This window comes from Accipiter gentilis, chromosome 28 (assembly GCF_929443795.1).
Source record: "Accipiter gentilis chromosome 28, bAccGen1.1, whole genome shotgun sequence".
In the NCBI taxonomy this organism is placed as follows: Eukaryota; Metazoa; Chordata; class Aves; order Accipitriformes; family Accipitridae; genus Astur; species Astur gentilis.
Genome location: NC_064907.1, coordinates 4,395,329 through 4,412,929, shown reverse-complemented (window position 1 = coordinate 4,412,929; position 17,601 = coordinate 4,395,329). Strand labels below are relative to the sequence as shown.

At 40.2% G+C, this 17,601-nt stretch overlaps 1 protein-coding gene across 1 annotated transcript in view; it reads right to left on the bottom strand.

Annotated features, from left to right (window-relative positions):
- Window positions 1–17,601, bottom strand: part of LOC126051512 (protein ELYS-like) — a 45,004-nt gene that overhangs the window by 13,443 nt on the left and 13,960 nt on the right. Inside the window, exons 12-25 of the mRNA XM_049830827.1 lie at window positions 16,403–16,493; window positions 16,226–16,315; window positions 15,923–16,063; window positions 15,032–15,136; window positions 14,190–14,283; window positions 12,517–12,640; window positions 12,348–12,404; window positions 11,013–11,159; window positions 10,088–10,275; window positions 9,771–9,915; window positions 9,546–9,677; window positions 8,275–8,422; window positions 2,136–2,286; window positions 1,483–1,561 (exon numbers count right to left, since the gene is read on the bottom strand). Of these exons, the coding sequence (XP_049686784.1) occupies window positions 1,483–1,561; window positions 2,136–2,286; window positions 8,275–8,422; window positions 9,546–9,677; window positions 9,771–9,915; window positions 10,088–10,275; window positions 11,013–11,159; window positions 12,348–12,404; window positions 12,517–12,640; window positions 14,190–14,283; window positions 15,032–15,136; window positions 15,923–16,063; window positions 16,226–16,315; window positions 16,403–16,493 (1,692 nt within the window). The remainder of the gene's footprint in view (window positions 1–1,482; window positions 1,562–2,135; window positions 2,287–8,274; window positions 8,423–9,545; window positions 9,678–9,770; window positions 9,916–10,087; window positions 10,276–11,012; window positions 11,160–12,347; window positions 12,405–12,516; window positions 12,641–14,189; window positions 14,284–15,031; window positions 15,137–15,922; window positions 16,064–16,225; window positions 16,316–16,402; window positions 16,494–17,601) is intronic.

Here is a 17,601-nt window from a genome sequence, read left to right as displayed (position 1 = left end):
AATCGGCAAAGCAACAGCGATACCTTCTTTCTTCTCTGATTAATCAATCCACGCACTGGACTGAATGAAGTGACACTGCTGTAAACATACCTACACATCTTCATCTAGAAGCATTCAGGTCTCCTTACCTCAGCTCAGAAAAGATTTTACAGTATTGAATGGGTTTAAAAGGAAGAGAATGAAACCAGCTTAACGATATGGACAATAGTTAGTAAGAAGAAAAAGGTTATAATTCAGAGAGATCACTACTATTCTGTTCAGGTAGGCAAAGGCAAAAAGAGCAGCACCAAGAAGATTGATTGGTCAGTTGTTATTTCCTTACATGAGGAGAGTTTGATGGCGGTGAATGGAAAGAGAGTTTAACACAAGCATCAATACGTAGAATCCCTGCTAAAAGCCATCACTGAATTTGACAAGAGACTGACATCGCTTAACTGGCATCCCTTACGTTGTCATTCCCTTAAGTGGATTAAGAAACGGAAGCATATACATTCTTGCTTGTAGGCATGCAAGTCAAACTCCACAGAGCTATTGAGCACTTAAACAATGAGATGGTTAAGCTACAGATTGCATCTCTAAGGATCTATGTGTACTGAGAAGTCCAATTTATAACCTACACTCGTTTTTATTGCATGGAGCAAAGTATTTCACGAAGCTATGGGACAATGTGCGTACGGCAGTTAACTTAGAACTAAACTTTCCCTCTTCAAGACTGTTCCCAACGTCCTGCTTCCAAAAGGATTCTACGTCCAATAACCACACGCATGCTGAAAATATTCAACAGTCTGAATCCAACCGGGTTTGTGTTAAATACTGTGGTGGTTTCATGTGAAACAAAGTTTACAGGCTTTTGCTTCGGTTGGTTGATCCTGTTTTTTAAAACACAAACCTTAACCACAAGAGGTGTCTCCAGTAAATTCAGCTCTGATGCTCCTGAAAAATTCTTTTGTGAGATGGAACCAAGCATATTTGATTTCAGCGGGCTGGGTGCCATGAATGAAGTACAAGCGCTGCATGGTGACTGCCAGCTATCACCCTGTGCTGCAGAACTTGAAGGAACAGGACGAACCACCAAATCCAGCGATCTGTGAAGAGACACAATTGAAACTGTGAACATAAATAAATACCTGAAATAAAATCATGCTGCGCTCAAGACATCTGAGGTGATACTTAACAAAGACATTCAAGGAACAAGAAATACAGGTGAACCCTCACTGCTGGGCTGATGTATCAGGCCCATGAACAAGTTACAGGCCTTCTCTTGTTTTTTCATTATTTCGTGACATGTCACACTTAATTTCCTAAATCCCTGCCATCTGAGGCAAGAGTAATGCAATTTTACGTGGCACAAGTGAAGTGTAATTCTCATGTCAGAAGAAAATTCCTCTGCATTTCACTGCTGGGGCCACTTCAAATTCTCCACTTAGTTGTGTCCCCAAGCTGACCTTTTCTTTAACAGGTACAAAGCTAAATTTTGTTAACGGGTGTCCCAACAAATGCATCGGGCAGCTCCGCATCAGGGAGAGGACGTGCTATGACTGGTGGTTCTGTAGCTCTAGGCCTAGAATTAGACGGAAAATGTAACTGACTTTCACTCCCCTCAAGTCCAAACGTACCCGAATTCAAGTTTCACCTTGAATATACCACCTCTAGGAAAATCATCTGACAACTGCTAGCTTCTTTTTTGCTCTTTATAATTCTGCCTGGTTTTGAGTAAAAAAAAACAAAACAAAAGGCAGAAACGAAGCAGAAACTGGGCCCAAAGTGGTAAAAGATTACTATTTGATCACACAATCAAGTCTACCAAAACCTGTACACCAACAGCTTGTTGGCAACCATGGTTTTCGTTTCAGCTACCTTAAATTCTGTAAACACATTTACTGTAATGTAAATAGATGTATTTGCACAAATGAGATTATCATAGCAGAAGAACTCTCGCTCCAAGTATTACTTACGATGAATTGATTCTTAAATGTTATATCTTGTAGGTGCAAAAAAGCCAAAGGAAGCTTTATTCAGGTGCCCCTTCCCTCCAAAACACTAACATAATTCAAGTGGATTTCTCTCTCTCTCTCTCTCTCTCTCTCTCTCCAGACACGCAGCTCAAGACTAAACTTTCTTAAAAGGCTGCTTACCTATCACGGCGTGAGCAACTGGTTTTCTGCTCATTTCCTACCCCTACTTCTCCACTTTTGGACAATATATTACTGATGAATGTTGCACTTGTATGCACATTTCCTGCATTTGCTTGTTTTGTTACTGTTGATAACGGCTTTGGTCTTGCGACTGTAAAGCAAGAGGGGAAAAAATATCAGCCTTGTGTGATCAAAGTCGTGGTCAGTTGTCCATTGTATTTCCCTCCCCTAAAAATTACCTTCTCTTGAGACCGATGAAGGCAAGTGGTAAGGCTTGGCTCTCTCTCTGGCCAGCTTCCTTTGAACTCTAGGAAGGATCTTGCCACACTGGTCCAATCTAGAACTTCTGGCAACTGCTCTCTCTCTCAAGCGAGGCTCACCATCATTCTGATGAACAAAAAGCATAAAGCAGGAAGGTAACTGATTACAAGAAGTTCATTGCACACAACTAAAGTATTAGCTCAAATTAAACAGAGTTTGTACCAGCAGAGAGGACAAAGATTAGCCTCTGCACTGCTCTTTTTCCAAAGGGACAAAAAACTTAATGGTATAAAACCCATGCGTTTAATGTTTCTTATGACTCTTTTGGCTTCTTTCTTCTTTTGTTCTTTTTTTATTAATGCAACATAAAATGTTAGCGTTCAAATTAATTTTCTGAAGAAACAAGGATATGGCATCTTCTTGTCTGCAATGCTATCTCCCATCCCAGTAACTTTTGCCATATCTACACTGCTCTTCTAAAAGGCATACAGCTTCAAATGCTACCCCAGATACAGCAACTGAAAACACTGCCATGAGAAATGGCAATCGGCAAAGCAACAGCGATACCTTCTTTCTTCTCGGATTAATCAATCCACGCACTGGACTGAATGAAGTGACACTGCTGTAAACATACCTACACATCTTCATCTAGAAGCATTCAGGTCTCCTTACCTCAGCTCAGAAAAGATTTTACAGTATTGAATGGGTTTAAAAGGAAGAGAATGAAACCAGCTTAACGATATGGACAATAGTTAGTAAGAAGAAAAAGGTTATAATTCAGAGAGATCACTACTATTCTGTTCAGGTAGGCAAAGGCAAAAAGAGCAGCACCAAGAAGATTGATTGGTCAGTTGTTATTTCCTTACATGAGGAGAGTTTGATGGCGGTGAATGGAAAGAGAGTTTAACACAAGCTTCAATACGTAGAATCCCTGCAAAAAGCCATCACTGAATTTGACAGAGACTGACATCGCTTAACTGGCATCCCTTACGTTGTCATTCCCTTAAGTGGATTAAGAAACGGAAGCATATACATTCTTGCTTGTAGGCATGCAAGTCAAACTCCACAGAGCTATTGAGCACTTAAACAATGAGATGGTTAAGCTACAAATTGCATCTCTAAGGATCTATGTGTACTGAGAAGTCCAATTTATAACCTACACTCGTTTTTATTGCATGGAGCAAAGTATTTCACGAAGCTATGGGACAATGTGCGTACGGCAGTTAACTTAGAACTAAACTTTCCCTCTTCAAGACTGTTCCCAACTTTGTCCTGCTTCCAAAAGGATTCTACGTCCAATAACCACACGCATGCTGAAAATATTCCACAGTCTGAATCCAACAGGGTCTGTGTTAAATACTGTGGTGGTTTCATGTGAAACAAAGTTTACAGGCTTTTGCTTCGGTTGGTTGATCCTGTTTTTTAAAACACAAACCTTAACCACAAGAGGTGTCTCCAGTAAATTCAGCTCTGATGCTCCTGAAAAATTCTTTTGTGAGATGGAACCAAGCATATTTGGTTTCAGTGGGCTGGGTGCCATGAATGAAGTACAAGCGCTGCATGGTGACTGCCAGCTATCACCCTGTGCTGCAGAACTTGAAGGAACAGGACGAACCACCAAATCCAGCGATCTGTGAAGAGACACAATTGAAACTGTGAACATAAATAAATACCTGAAATAAAATCATGCTGCGCTCAAGACATCTGAGGTGATACTTAACAAAGACATTCAAGGAACAAGAAATACAGGTGAACCCTCACTGCTGGGCTGATGTATCAGGCCCATGAACAAGTTACAGGCCTTCTCTTGTTTTTTCATTATTTTGTGACATGTCACACTTAATTTCCTAAATCCCTGCCATCTGAGGCAAGAGTAATGCAATTTTACGTGGCACAAGTGATGTGTAATTCTCATGTCAGAAGAAAATTCCTCTGCATTTCACTGCTGGGGCCACTTCAAATTCTCCACTTAGTTGTGTCCCCAAGCTGACCTTTTCTTTAACAGGTACAAAGCTAAATTTTGTTAACGGGTGTCCCAACAAATGCATCGGGCAGCTCCGCATCAGGGAGAGGACGTGCTATGACTGGTGGTTCTGTAGCTCTAGGCCTAGAATTAGACGGAAAATGTAACTGACTTTCACTCCCCTCAAGTCCAAACGTACCCGAATTCAAGTTTCACCTTGAATATACCACCTCTAGGAAAATCATCTGACAACTGCTAGCTTCTTTTTTGCTCTTTATAATTCTGCCTGGTTTTGAGTAAAAAAAACAAAACAAAAGGCAGAAACGAAGCAGAAACTGGGCCCAAAGTGGTAAAAGATTACTATTTGATCACACAATCAAGTCTACCAAAACAGCTACACCAACAAGTCTACACCAACAGCTTGTTGGCAACCATGGTTTTCGTTTCAGCTACCTTAAATTCTGTAAACACATTTACTGTAATGTAAATAGATGTATTTGCACAAATGAGATTATCATAGCAGAAGAACTCTCGCTCCAAGTATTACTTACGATGAATTGATTCTCAAATGTTATATCTTGTAGGTGCAAAAAAGCCAAAGGAAGCTTTATTCAGGTGCCCCTTCCCTCCAAAACACTAACATAATTCAAGTGGATTTCTCTCTCTCTCTCTCTCTCTCTCTCTCTCCAGACACGCAGCTCAAGACTAAACTTTCTTAAAAGGCTGCTTACCTATCACGGTGTGAGCAACTGGTTTTCTGCTCATTTCCTACCCCTACTTCTCCACTTTTGGACAATATATTACTGATGAATGTTGCACTTGTATGCACATTTCCTGCATTTGCTTGTTTTGTTACTGTTGATAACGGCTTTGGTCTTGCGACTGTAAAGCAAGAGGGGAAAAAATATCAGCCTTGTGTGATCAAAGTCGTGGTCAGTTGTCCATTGTATTTCCCTCCCCTAAAAATTACCTTCTCTTGAGACCGATGAAGGCAAGTGGTAAGGCTTGGCTCTCTCTCTGGCCAGCTTCCTTTGAACTCTAGGAAGGATCTTGCCACACTGGTCCAATCTAGAACTTCTGGCAACTGCTCTCTCTCTCAAGCGAGGCTCACCATCATTCTGATGAACAAAAAGCATAAAGCAGGAAGGTAACTGATTACAAGAAGTTCATTGCACACAACTAAAGTATTAGCTCAAATTAAACAGAGTTTGTACCAGCAGAGAGGACAAAGATTAGCCTCTGCACTGCTCTTTTTCCAAAGGGACAAAAAACTTAATGGTATAAAAACCATGCGTTTAATGTTTCTTATGACTCTTTTGGCTTCTTTCTTCTTTTGTTCTTTTTTTATTAATGCAACATAAAATGTTAGCGTTCAAATTAATTTTCTGAAGAAACAAGGATATGGCATCTTCTTGTCTGCAATGCTATCTCCCATCCCAGTAACTTTTGCCATATCTACACTGCTCTTCTAAAAGGCATACAGCTTCAAATGCTACCCCAGATACAGCAACTGAAAACACTGCCATGAGAAATGGCAATCGGCAAAGCAACAGCGATACCTTCTTTCTTCTCGGATTAATCAATCCACGCACTGGACTGAATGAAGTGACACTGCTGTAAACATACCTACACATCTTCATCTAGAAGCGTTCAGGTCTCCTTACGTCAGCTCAGAAAAGATTTTACAGTATTGAATGGGTTTGAAAGGAAGAGAATGAAACCAGCTTAACGATATGGACAATAGTTAGTAAGAAGAAAAAGGTTATAATTCAGAGAGATCACTACTATTCTGTTCAGGTAGGCAAAGGCAAAAAGAGCAGCACCAAGAAGATTGATTGGTCAGTTGTTATTTCCTTACATGAGGAGAGTTTGATGGCGGTGAATGGAAAGAGAGTTTAACACAAGCTTCAATACGTAGAATCCCTGCAAAAAGCCATCACTGAATTTGACAGAGACTGACATCGCTTAACTGGCATCCCTTACGTTGTCATTCCCTTAAGTGGATTAAGAAACGGAAGCATATACATTCTTGCTTGTAGGCATGCAAGTCAAACTCCACAGAGCTATTGAGCACTTAAACAATGAGATGGTTAAGCTACAAATTGCATCTCTAAGGATCTATGTGTACTGAGAAGTCCAATTTATAACCTACACTCGTTTTTATTGCATGGAGCAAAGTATTTCACGAAGCTATGGGACAATGTGCGTACGGCAGTTAACTTAGAACTAAACTTTCCCTCTTCAAGACTGTTCCCAACTTTGTCCTGCTTCCAAAAGGATTCTACGTCCAATAACCACACGCATGCTGAAAATATTCCACAGTCTGAATCCAACAGGGTCTGTGTTAAATACTGTGGTGGTTTCATGTGAAACAAAGTTTACAGGCTTTTGCTTCGGTTGGTTGATCCTGTTTTTTAAAACACAAACCTTAACCACAAGAGGTGTCTCCAGTAAATTCAGCTCTGATGCTCCTGAAAAATTCTTTTGTGAGATGGAACCAAGCATATTTGGTTTCAGTGGGCTGGGTGCCATGAATGAAATAGAAGCGCTGCATGGTGACTGCCAGCTATCACCCTGTGCTGCAGAACTTGAAGGAACAGGACGAACCACCAAATCCAGCGATCTGTGAAGAGACACAATTGAAACTGTGAACATAAATAAATACCTGAAATAAAATCATGCTGCGCTCAAGACATCTGAGGTGATACTTAACAAAGACATTCAAGGAACAAGAAATACAGGTGAACCCTCACTGCTGGGCTGATGTATCAGGCCCATGAACAAGTTACAGGCCTTCTCTTGTTTTTTCATTATTTCGTGACATGTCACACTTAATTTCCTAAATCCCTGCCATCTGAGGCAAGAGTAATGCAATTTTACGTGGCACAAGTGATGTGTAATTCTCATGTCAGAAGAAAATTCCTCTGCATTTCACTGCTGGGGCCACTTCAAATTCTCCACTTAGTTGTGTCCCCAAGCTGACCTTTTCTTTAACAGGTACAAAGCTAAATTTTGTTAACGGGTGTCCCAACAAATGCATCGGGCAGCTCCGCATCAGGGAGAGGACGTGCTATGACTGGTGGTTCTGTAGCTCTAGGCCTAGAATTAGACGGAAAATGTAACTGACTTTCACTCCCCTCAAGTCCAAACGTACCAGAATTCAAGTTTCACCCTGAATATACCACCTCTAGGAAAATCATCTGACAACTGCTAGCTTCTTTTTTGCTCTTTATAATTCTGCCTGGTTTTGAGTAAAAAAAAAACAAAACAAAAGGCAGAAACGAAGCAGAAACTGGGCCCAAAGTGGTAAAAGATTACTATTTGATCACACAATCAAGTCTACCAAAACCTGTACACCAACAGCTTGTTGGCAACCATGGTTTTCGTTTCAGCTACCTTAAATTCTGTAAACACATTTACTGTAATGTAAATAGATGTATTTGCACAAATGAGATTATCATAGCAGAAGAACTCTCGCTCCAAGTATTACTTACGATGAATTGATTCTTAAATGTTATATCTTGTAGGTGCAAAAAAGCCAAAGGAAGCTTTATTCAGGTGCCCCTTCCCTCCAAAACACTAACATAATTCAAGTGGATTTCTCTCTCTCTCTCTCTCTCTCTCTCTCTCTCCAGACACGCAGCTCAAGACTAAACTTTCTTAAAAGGCTGCTTACCTATCACGGTGTGAGCAACTGGTTTTCTGCTCATTTCCTACCCCTACTTCTCCACTTTTGGACAATATATTACTGATGAATGTTGCACTTGTATGCACATTTCCTGCATTTGCTTGTTTTGTTACTGTTGATAACGGCTTTGGTCTTGCGACTGTAAAGCAAGAGGGGAAAAAATATCAGCCTTGTGTGATCAAAGTCGTGGTCAGTTGTCCATTGTATTTCCCTCCCCTAAAAATTACCTTCTCTTGAGACCGATGAAGGCAAGTGGTAAGGCTTGGCTCTCTCTCTGGCCAGCTTCCTTTGAACTCTAGGAAGGATCTTGCCACACTGGTCCAATCTAGAACTTCTGGCAACTGCTCTCTCTCTCAAGCGAGGCTCACCATCATTCTGATGAACAAAAAGCATAAAGCAAGAAGGCAACTGATTACAAGAAGTTCATTGCACACAACTATCTCTGCTATTTCTAATTAGTGAATACATTTCCTCCACAGATACTGTACAATACCGCCACTGCACAGACGAGCAGCAAGTTCTACTCCTCGGCACACACCAATTCCACCCGGTAATTTCAGCAAAGGGCAAGGCAGACTAGGATAAGAACAGAACCTACAACTTCTGGTTGAAACAATTCCGGCACTCGGCAGAACCTTACTCCGATCCTCTTGTTCTCACCTGCAATTTTCAAATGCCTTACGAAATAGCAGGCTTTCCCTTGTTTTTCCTGTAACACCAATGTCCGAGATGACTGAATATTCAGGGCAACTGCAAATTACAGTGGACGCAATGATGTGAATATTAAAACAGGTAAGAAAAGGCTACCTACACACACCTTCTGCCTGAAGTAAAGTTTTCAAATGCAGGACCTAAACCTTCCAAGACCACTTTATAAGTGCGATCCACTGGAAAACTATGGTTCCGGAAAACAGAACATGTATCACAGATTCATAACAGAAGTTCGCCAAACGCAAAATTTGTTCTGGCTGTTTTGAGAAATAGAAGTTAGATAAGAATTTCTGTCATCAAAGAGGTAAAACAGAAGTTGCGGATTCGCAGAGCTCATGCTATAACTGGAGGAAATAAAAAGAAAACCAAACCAGCACACAGATTTTACCTGTGGATTGGCATCCAGACTGCTCTCAGCTAGAAAAATAAAGTTGTGTGCAAGATTCAAGAGATGACATACAACATACTCTTCAGGCCACAGAAAGGAGTGACACAAACAGCGTTCAGCATTCTAAACCATTATTCCTTAGATGCAAACAAACTATGTTAAGTGGAGTTGACAATGGTCTGCAACACTTAATTTGTAACTTCACGCAGTAGCTTTGGAGTAGTGAAATATTTTGTTCAACTTTTAGGTTCAGCTGTAACGGAAAGTGTAGAAACTTATTCCTAGTATTTCAAAGAATGGTATAGAAAACAAAGCATTGATTTTTATTTTATTTACTACCAAAAATGGTTAGTAACACCCAACAGAAACCTGCACACTTGACAGAACTTTCATGCTTACCGTAAGATTAACGTTCATTGAACGATTCGACTGCAGCGCTGGGATATAGTTGGCACGCTGCACATGGTGGTCTAAAGGAAATCTAGGATTCCGAACAGCAGCGTCGCTCTGTAAAATCTTCTCCAAACACTCCTATGCGAAATAACACATTTCAAAAATCTGTTATGATTCTGCCTCTTCTCTTTTCAAAGAGACCATTAAGATTTTTGTCGTGTCCACACTTACTTGTTCAGTGCCTGTGAAAGGTAGCTTCAGTAAGTCTTCCATTAGTCCCATCTCCTGACAGATTTCATACACGTGTTTTAACAGCTCTTCGATGTTTAACCTGGTGGCATGTTGCTGCAACAGACCCCAGGCCTCCACCACACACCTGTAATTAAATTTTTTGAGACGTAAAGGCTTACTAATAGTATAACCAAAAAGATGCCCCCAAACTACTGTATTCAGAGTTTAAAGGGAAGTTAGGGGATGGTGATTCGTATTATTTGTTCTCCACCTTTCACAATATTTGAATGCCAAAACGGTGGGACAGGTTTCTTTACCTATTGGACAACAACACAGTGAGGAAAAGCCGCACTTCACTGCTGCTTGGCATTGCTGGCTTCATCATCTGTAGGTATCTGAGGGCTCGCCTATGCTCTCCTTGGCACATCAGGGATTGAATAATTCTCCTGTGCTGCCATGACACAGTTTTGATTGTAGCTGGATGAAAGAGCAGGGCCAGTGAATTCTGTAGAGGTTAGAGGTCAGGTGTATTACGATATGCACATGCACGCACACCACAAGAACATTCAAAAGTACCTTAAGTAAGGGTGGACGTGTCTTAAATAAACTGAGATGACTAACTACTGTAAATAAAAATTCTCAAGTATTTGCAAAAAAGAAATCCAGTTAGCCGTACAGAACAAAGCGAGTGTTTTAAAAGGAGTAGTTCACACTTTTCCAGAGTAACCAAATCTCTGTGTACAAACACCACTTTTTATAAATACATTACCAAATAATAAGCTGTTCTCCCAGACAAACAGATATATTAACTTCGTGACAGGCAAAGAACAACCTTCAGCATCAGAAAGAACATGAATTAGGTTGAACAGTCACTTCTGCAGTCTTCTGCCTCAAACCTTGCTGCTATGATCGTCGTTTTAGTATTTAAAGTACCTAAAACACTGTCTTTGAGAAAGCGCTCCATCGGTCTGCTGAAAACAACCTAAATGGATGGCTTTGAAAATTCAAGTATCAAGCATTATTAAAGTTGATTTCTTCTTTGTTTTAATCAATTTCCTGTCAAAGTGGCTAAAAGAAAATTTCAGATTATAACTTATTGCTGAACATGTCGTAGCAGTATGACAAAAGGGCTTCTAATGTTGTAGCACCTGTTATTAGCTAAGCACCGATTTTTTTAAAATCATTTTACAGATTACAGCTTTGGACTGTAGGGGATGTCTAACTGAACTGTAACGTACTTACTTCGTAATCATTGTGATCTAGAAGCCAAAAGCCTTCAACAAGCTTAACAAGTCCCCAAGGGATAGCAAAGGCAGTTGGGAAGGAGTCGATTGAAGTCTCTGTTTTATTCGGAAAGGAATGCATGATATCTAGCAGCAAGTAAATTGTCTGACATCAAGTATCTAGTTAAGGCTAATAAATTTGGAAGACCAAACATTTATCACATCACATTTTGAAAAACACAGTGAAATCAGAATATACAAGTGGTAGGAAGCAGAAAATACTGCCGTATTAGTCTGGCCATTTTGAGCTATTATAACCTGAGGACGGTCAGGTCCTAACCACAAAACTGCATTCTGAATAAATAGCCAGAAAGAAATACTCTTTGATTTCTGTAAGGCATTCAGAAAGGTTAACTTTAGATACTTAAATACTTCCGTTGTTACAAACTCAGGCTCCCTCTTTAGTCACTGGAGCTACCAGCTGGACATTCAAAACACCTGAACATCCAATGCTTAATTATTAAAGCAAACAATTTCTACCGTTGGTTTTTTCCCTCATTTCCAGAGTATATAGGACAATGGAAATTAAGGTGTCCTTACAAGAGAACCTAGCACTGAATGATTGACACTGGATTTAAAACAGTATGCGGATCACTCATCAGTAGTGTCATTTTCTCTTTCTGACATCCGTTTTTAGGGACATATTCTAACAAGACAGCTCTGGGGTACAACCCTTTTTAAACCCCTTGCTCTCTAGGCTCCCCTCTCGGGTTAGGCAGCAAACAACAAAAAGTAATTCTGTAGATTTCAGCAGCTTAAAAATTAAGTTTCTGCCCAATGACTTTTCTCTTCTCTCTCTTTCTTATTCCGTGTGCCTGCACTTCTAACAGAACAAAAGCAAGCACTGCTATCTGGGCAGGAAGACAGAAGACTTGGGCAAAAATCAGGTACCGGTTAGAAATCCTTCTGCTCTCAAGCAGCACGTATTACTGCATCATCCTAGTAAGCTGTCATTTGCTACAGACACGGGTGCTTTAAAAAATTAAAAACTGTGCTAAGTTTTGAGAAAAACCAAGGGAGAGTTTTAGCTTTAACATTTCTTAGTAAACCTGTTTTCGCATGTCAGAAAAGACTTTGCAACAAAACATTAAAACAAAATAAATCGTAAAGAATCCACAGTACAAAGAAATAAAACAACGCTCCTGTCCACATCTCCATTCTAAACCAAACGTGTTCACTTGCACTGTGTTGGAAGCATAAATTCAAAAACGTTATTAAACGCGCAGGTGGCAAACATTTAAGAACATTTATGTGCGTATACTGAAGGTGTAGTAAAAATAACGAGAAAGGATACAATTGCATGTTTGTAGCTTTCTTCAATGCCTTCTAGCAAATAGAGATCCAGCAGTGCCTGAAAATGAAAAATCAAAAGTTCTTTAAAAACTCCTGTCTTTCATCAATCATTGGCTTTTGGGTGGGGCTTTGGGGGGTTCGTTGCTGTTTTCAGTGAACATAACACTCACGTGTAAACTAGCAGGTGGGTATTTCCCAGTTCCTCCTTCATCTCTCCGCCACAACTTCTCAACTTGGTCTCCTAACTGGGAAACCATTCCATCAATCATCAAGCAGTCAGAATCCCATTTTCCTCTGGAACAAAAGGTAGCAAGGATTTGGAGAGTCAAACACTAATTCCAGCCTCTCAGTGTAACAGATCTCCTCCAGACAAACCAAACAAAAAAAAGCTCCCACGAGGCAAAGAAAGTGACAAACACACAAAGGCATGATTATGACTTGAAACGGCACATGAAAGGAATGTCTGAGTCAGATGAAAGATCTTTGATAGATCATACTGAATTGTTAGAGGACTTCCAAACAGACATCCTGGAAAGCTCTCCTACTAAGGGACCTTTTCGTTTTCAGGTTTTCTCTTTTGTTGTCTTGTAGTACAAAGGAAGTGTGAACTAAGTTTTTTATGTGCCAGAAATAACCACTCTCCTACTGTCTAACAGAGGAAACGGAACAGTATCAAAATACCAGGACTATTCTTTAACGCAAGTCTAATGCCTCCCGTTGGAGTGTTCCAATACACAGCTGTGAGAAGACAACACCACGGAAAGTTCAGATTTTGTTCTCAGCATCTCACTTTTGTTACTGAAAAAAGTTGTTTTCAGAAAGCTGAGCATACAGGTGAAGTTTAGTGTCATCTTAAGCAGCATTTATGTTTCTATGCACATACCCATTATGTTTCTATGCACAGACCATTACAACCATGGATGGGTGAACCTTTAAAAATTGCTTTCTTCACAAGTCCATCGCAATCTTTGGCTGACTGGGACACTACCCTTTCATTTCCCCATCATAAGAAGCAGAAAGAGCACACTGGAGGTTGTATGCTTCTAAGGAACACCTGAGCCGGTATGTAAGTTACTTGAGAAGTAAGCTAAGTAAGATGAACTTTAAAGTCAATAGCTACTACGCCGCAGCTTGCACCTTAACTCATCTTGCAGCATCCTCTTCTTGTTCGCGGTGCCATAGCCTAAGCTTCTTTGAGCTCTTTATTTAGTTTTCAGCACAATTTCCAAAGAAAAATCTATTATCGTCCAATCCAAGGCGTATCACCTATATGCTAGTGAGCTAGCGCAGCAAAGAGAGTTCACGTTCGGCAAGTGACTTTTATCCAACAGCCAGTAGAGTGCTAGGTGTGCCAACTACATCAAACTCTGACTATCTCATTAAATCACACAAATGTACTTGTGATTTAGGCCAATACAGCTATTACCATCGCTCGCTAGTTAATAAACGAGATGAGGTTTGTTTTGTTTTTAAAACTTGCTTTCTTCTCTGTCCAAAGCACCTGTTCTGTGAACGCCGTGCTTTGCTGAACGGGAGATCGCTGACCCTCTCCTGAACACATGACCTTTTTCAGTAGTACCAAATGATACAGATTGGCTGCCGGATTAAGCACGCTACCAAGAAACGACGATGCCAACAAGTGGTACTAAGCAGAGGTATATACAAATATTGTAACACAGGAAAGTAACCTCCGTGTTCAAGAGAACGCATGCATCACTGAAGTGAAGAGGATTGCTGGCAACTGCATTAAGCAGAGCAAATACCAACTGTCGATAGCAAAGCCACTCACTGCCACTTCTCATTTCACAGTGGAAGTGTTCTCGAGTTCTCCTGTAAGGCTTACCTTGATAAACGCTCAAGTTTCTGTCGATGACCAGTGTAGTAGCTCTGAATCAGAGGGTAATTGTAGAAAGGTCTACCCAAACGCGCATCATCATCTACAGGCAATAAAGTAAAAGCAAGTTAAAGAAGCAATATCACATTTTGAAACTAAAACGTTTGACTAAAAGACAGACGATCATATGAGCTAAGCATCAAGAAGCACACAGGCAAGCCTCCAACTTTGAAAGAAGCCGATCCTCTTTCTGCCTTTGCTAAAGGAGTGGTAAGACACAAGACTCAACTCCTTCTTCTCTCAAGTGCCATTTCAAGTTTACAATTGAGGTAGCATTTAGAACACGTACTGTAAGCGGAAGCTCACTACAGAAAGGACAATTCTCAAAGGGAATGGTTTCTTAAACATGTCCTGTGAGCATTTGTGAGACAATGAAGGCTGACAATAGACTTTATAATCCACCCAAATAAAGAAGTCTTGCTGAGGTGTATTTTTTCCTCAAGCAATGAATAAAAAGTTCCAAACACGCAGGTAATGCCTTTGCTGTAAAAACAAGCATTCCCGTATTTGTTGTGTAACAGTAATTTGTTTAAAATCCCAAGTCTTTCAAGCTGTGGACACAAGCAACTCCTTCAAGTCAGAGGCTTATTGCTCTTTCTAAGGAACATCCAGGAAAGAAACTGCTTGCATTATTCTACACTATGCATTTGAAAAAAACAGGAGAATCTCCGTTTCACCAACAGAACTTCAGCACTGACAAAACATTTACAAAAACACGGCTAAGCATGTGTTCATCGGAATCACTTACTGGATAGTCTCCCGGTTACAAATGTATTACAGGTTATGCTTACCTAAACCCTCTGGAAGGAGACTGGATCGACAGAACCAGATGACCACTCGTGCATACAAAGAAAGGAGGCCAGTTACCACCTGCTTGTTTGTCAAGTCAGTAAAACCTGAAAAAAAGGCGTAAGATGATTTTTGTTATCCAATTCCTTTCATTTTTACAAAACCCCCTTCATCATCCCAAATAGAAAGAATCAAAGGAACGCGGTAGAAATCATGGTCTTTGCATTTCTCACTCTGTAGCACCTTCTTATTTGAAGAAAAAAACCACATTCACCACCAAAACAAAAAAGCAACCCCTACAAAGAACCAGATCCACTAAAGGTTAAAAGAAAAAAACCCTCAAGCCAGAACTATTAAATACACTCACAAATAAGACACTTGTTCTTCACGTAGTGGGGATTTTTACCGTAGCAAAGGGATAGTCTTCTTTTCCCCCTCAATATGCCAAGGACAAGTGATAACATAAAAAGCTACAGAAACTCAAGTAACTTATTTCACAAGTTACTCATTTGTGCTTCCTTTGTATTTTCTAGCAATTTGCAGTACAATATTCGCATGCAATTATAAATTGCTAGCTAAGAATTAAAAGGAATCATTTGCAGCGCTACCACATCCGGTTGCTGGAATCTCCACCCAGCTGCTTACACAGCTTCTTGCTGAATGTAGCCTCCCCTACCCACTTGCATGAACTCCACAACCAACTATTTCCCTGAAATCAACGCATATTAAGTGGTAGTCCCAACTTCTCAGATTTAAGCCCCTTCTCCCAGCTAAATTTGGCTGTCTTCCAATCATCAAAACCAACAGAAGCTCATCTTTCCACACTTACAACTCAAGCATAATTCCAAATCTTAGTAAAACATACCAAAGATTTCATAGATACCATTACAAACCTTTTCCAGTAAGCTCTTGTGCTTCTGATAGAAAACAGGTTAAGACCGTGCTAAGGTTGCTCAAAAGCAACTGGCAGTGCTGAAGAGACTGTAATGTCTGCAGGTCAACAAAGTTGCGAGAGCCATCAAACAGCGGAACACCTTTTCAAGAATAAATATTACATCATTAGCCTGCAGAGCAATTTCAGAGTTTCAAAGTACGCTTAAAGAACCCCGTGCGGTACCATATACCGCCACATTCCTGAATACGCTCAATTAGAAAGAACCATTTTATGTTTGCAGAATGACTACACTAGTACTCACATATTTGGTCAAACTCATCTTTTGCATAGATCACTTTGTTCCATGTCCACTCAAGAACAAACCGTAAATTAGCAGCAGAACTTGGCTGCGCTTTAAAAAAAGAAAACAAAAAAGAAATGAATCGACAATTGCAAACTAGAAAAATAGATAACATAAGAACAACGTAAGAAATATTACCTTCAGATGCCCAATGTTTAATGCATCCAGTCAGAAGTTCTAAAGAACCTGTCTGGACAGCAGCTGACAATACCGCTTCTAACCGCTCCTCCTAAACGTAACCGACAACATAAACAGAGAATCGTACATGCTTTCAGTATCTGAACCAGCAACAGCAAGCGTTTGTTTCTAACTGTACACTCATTCAGGCATCACACAGTCCACTAGTACACACGCAGCTAATTCCACGTTCCTTTTCTTGACTCTAGCCACAGGCTGCACTGCTTGTTGGTCTGAGAAACACGTTAAACTTTTCCTCTAACATTGCAACTTACTGAAGGCTGATTCTAACCTTTATTTGCATGCCTCTGCAGCATAGTCTCAGTTTACCGAGTTCCAATTAACTGTTTCCGGTAACATCCTCTGCTAATACCCGTCACGCATTTTGCACGTAGAAGTTTGCCATCAGGAATGCGTGAAGGGGACAGAGCAAAGACAACGGTGCAACGCTTGCACGGAAACAGTGAAGCTAAGGTCAAGCAGCTTCCTAGACTCTGAAGACATAAAGCAGTTCAGACACCCAAAACTTTATCATTTTCTAAAATGACAGAAAAAGACGTGAAACATTTAAATTCTAATAGGTTTAAATTTTAGGCTGCTCAAATACTGTATTATAATGCAGTGGTAATCCTTGAGCAGGATAATGCACAGCTATGCACAGACGTGCGATTATTAAGTAGCAGCTAATTTCAGCTGGTGTTGTGATACTTCTTTCAGGTGAAATGAGCCTTCATAAAATTTTACTTTTTTTTTTTGTTTTTTTCTTTGTTTGTTTTTTTTTTAATGTGGTTTTTTTAAAGACATTCAAAAGTAGCTTTCCCTTCTAGGCAAAATCATTACATTCAAAGCAATTTCTACCCATTAGAATACACATATGATATGTCCATCTTTTTCTGAAAATGGGTTTCAGACGAGGAAACACACCAGATACTACTTATGGTGGCAAACAAAACTCCAAACCCAGCTTCTTGACCCTAACTCCGAAACTTGTCTTACTAACTTTCAAAAGAAATCCCTGCTCAAATGCATAACAAGTCTCTGAATGATATGGCCACAATTCAGCAAAGGTTATTAAAACGCGTCTTGATTTCCCAAGCTATTTCCAAACCGGAGCTGACATCAGAACATCCCATTTGAATGCAAGAGTCTACGTCAGGCTT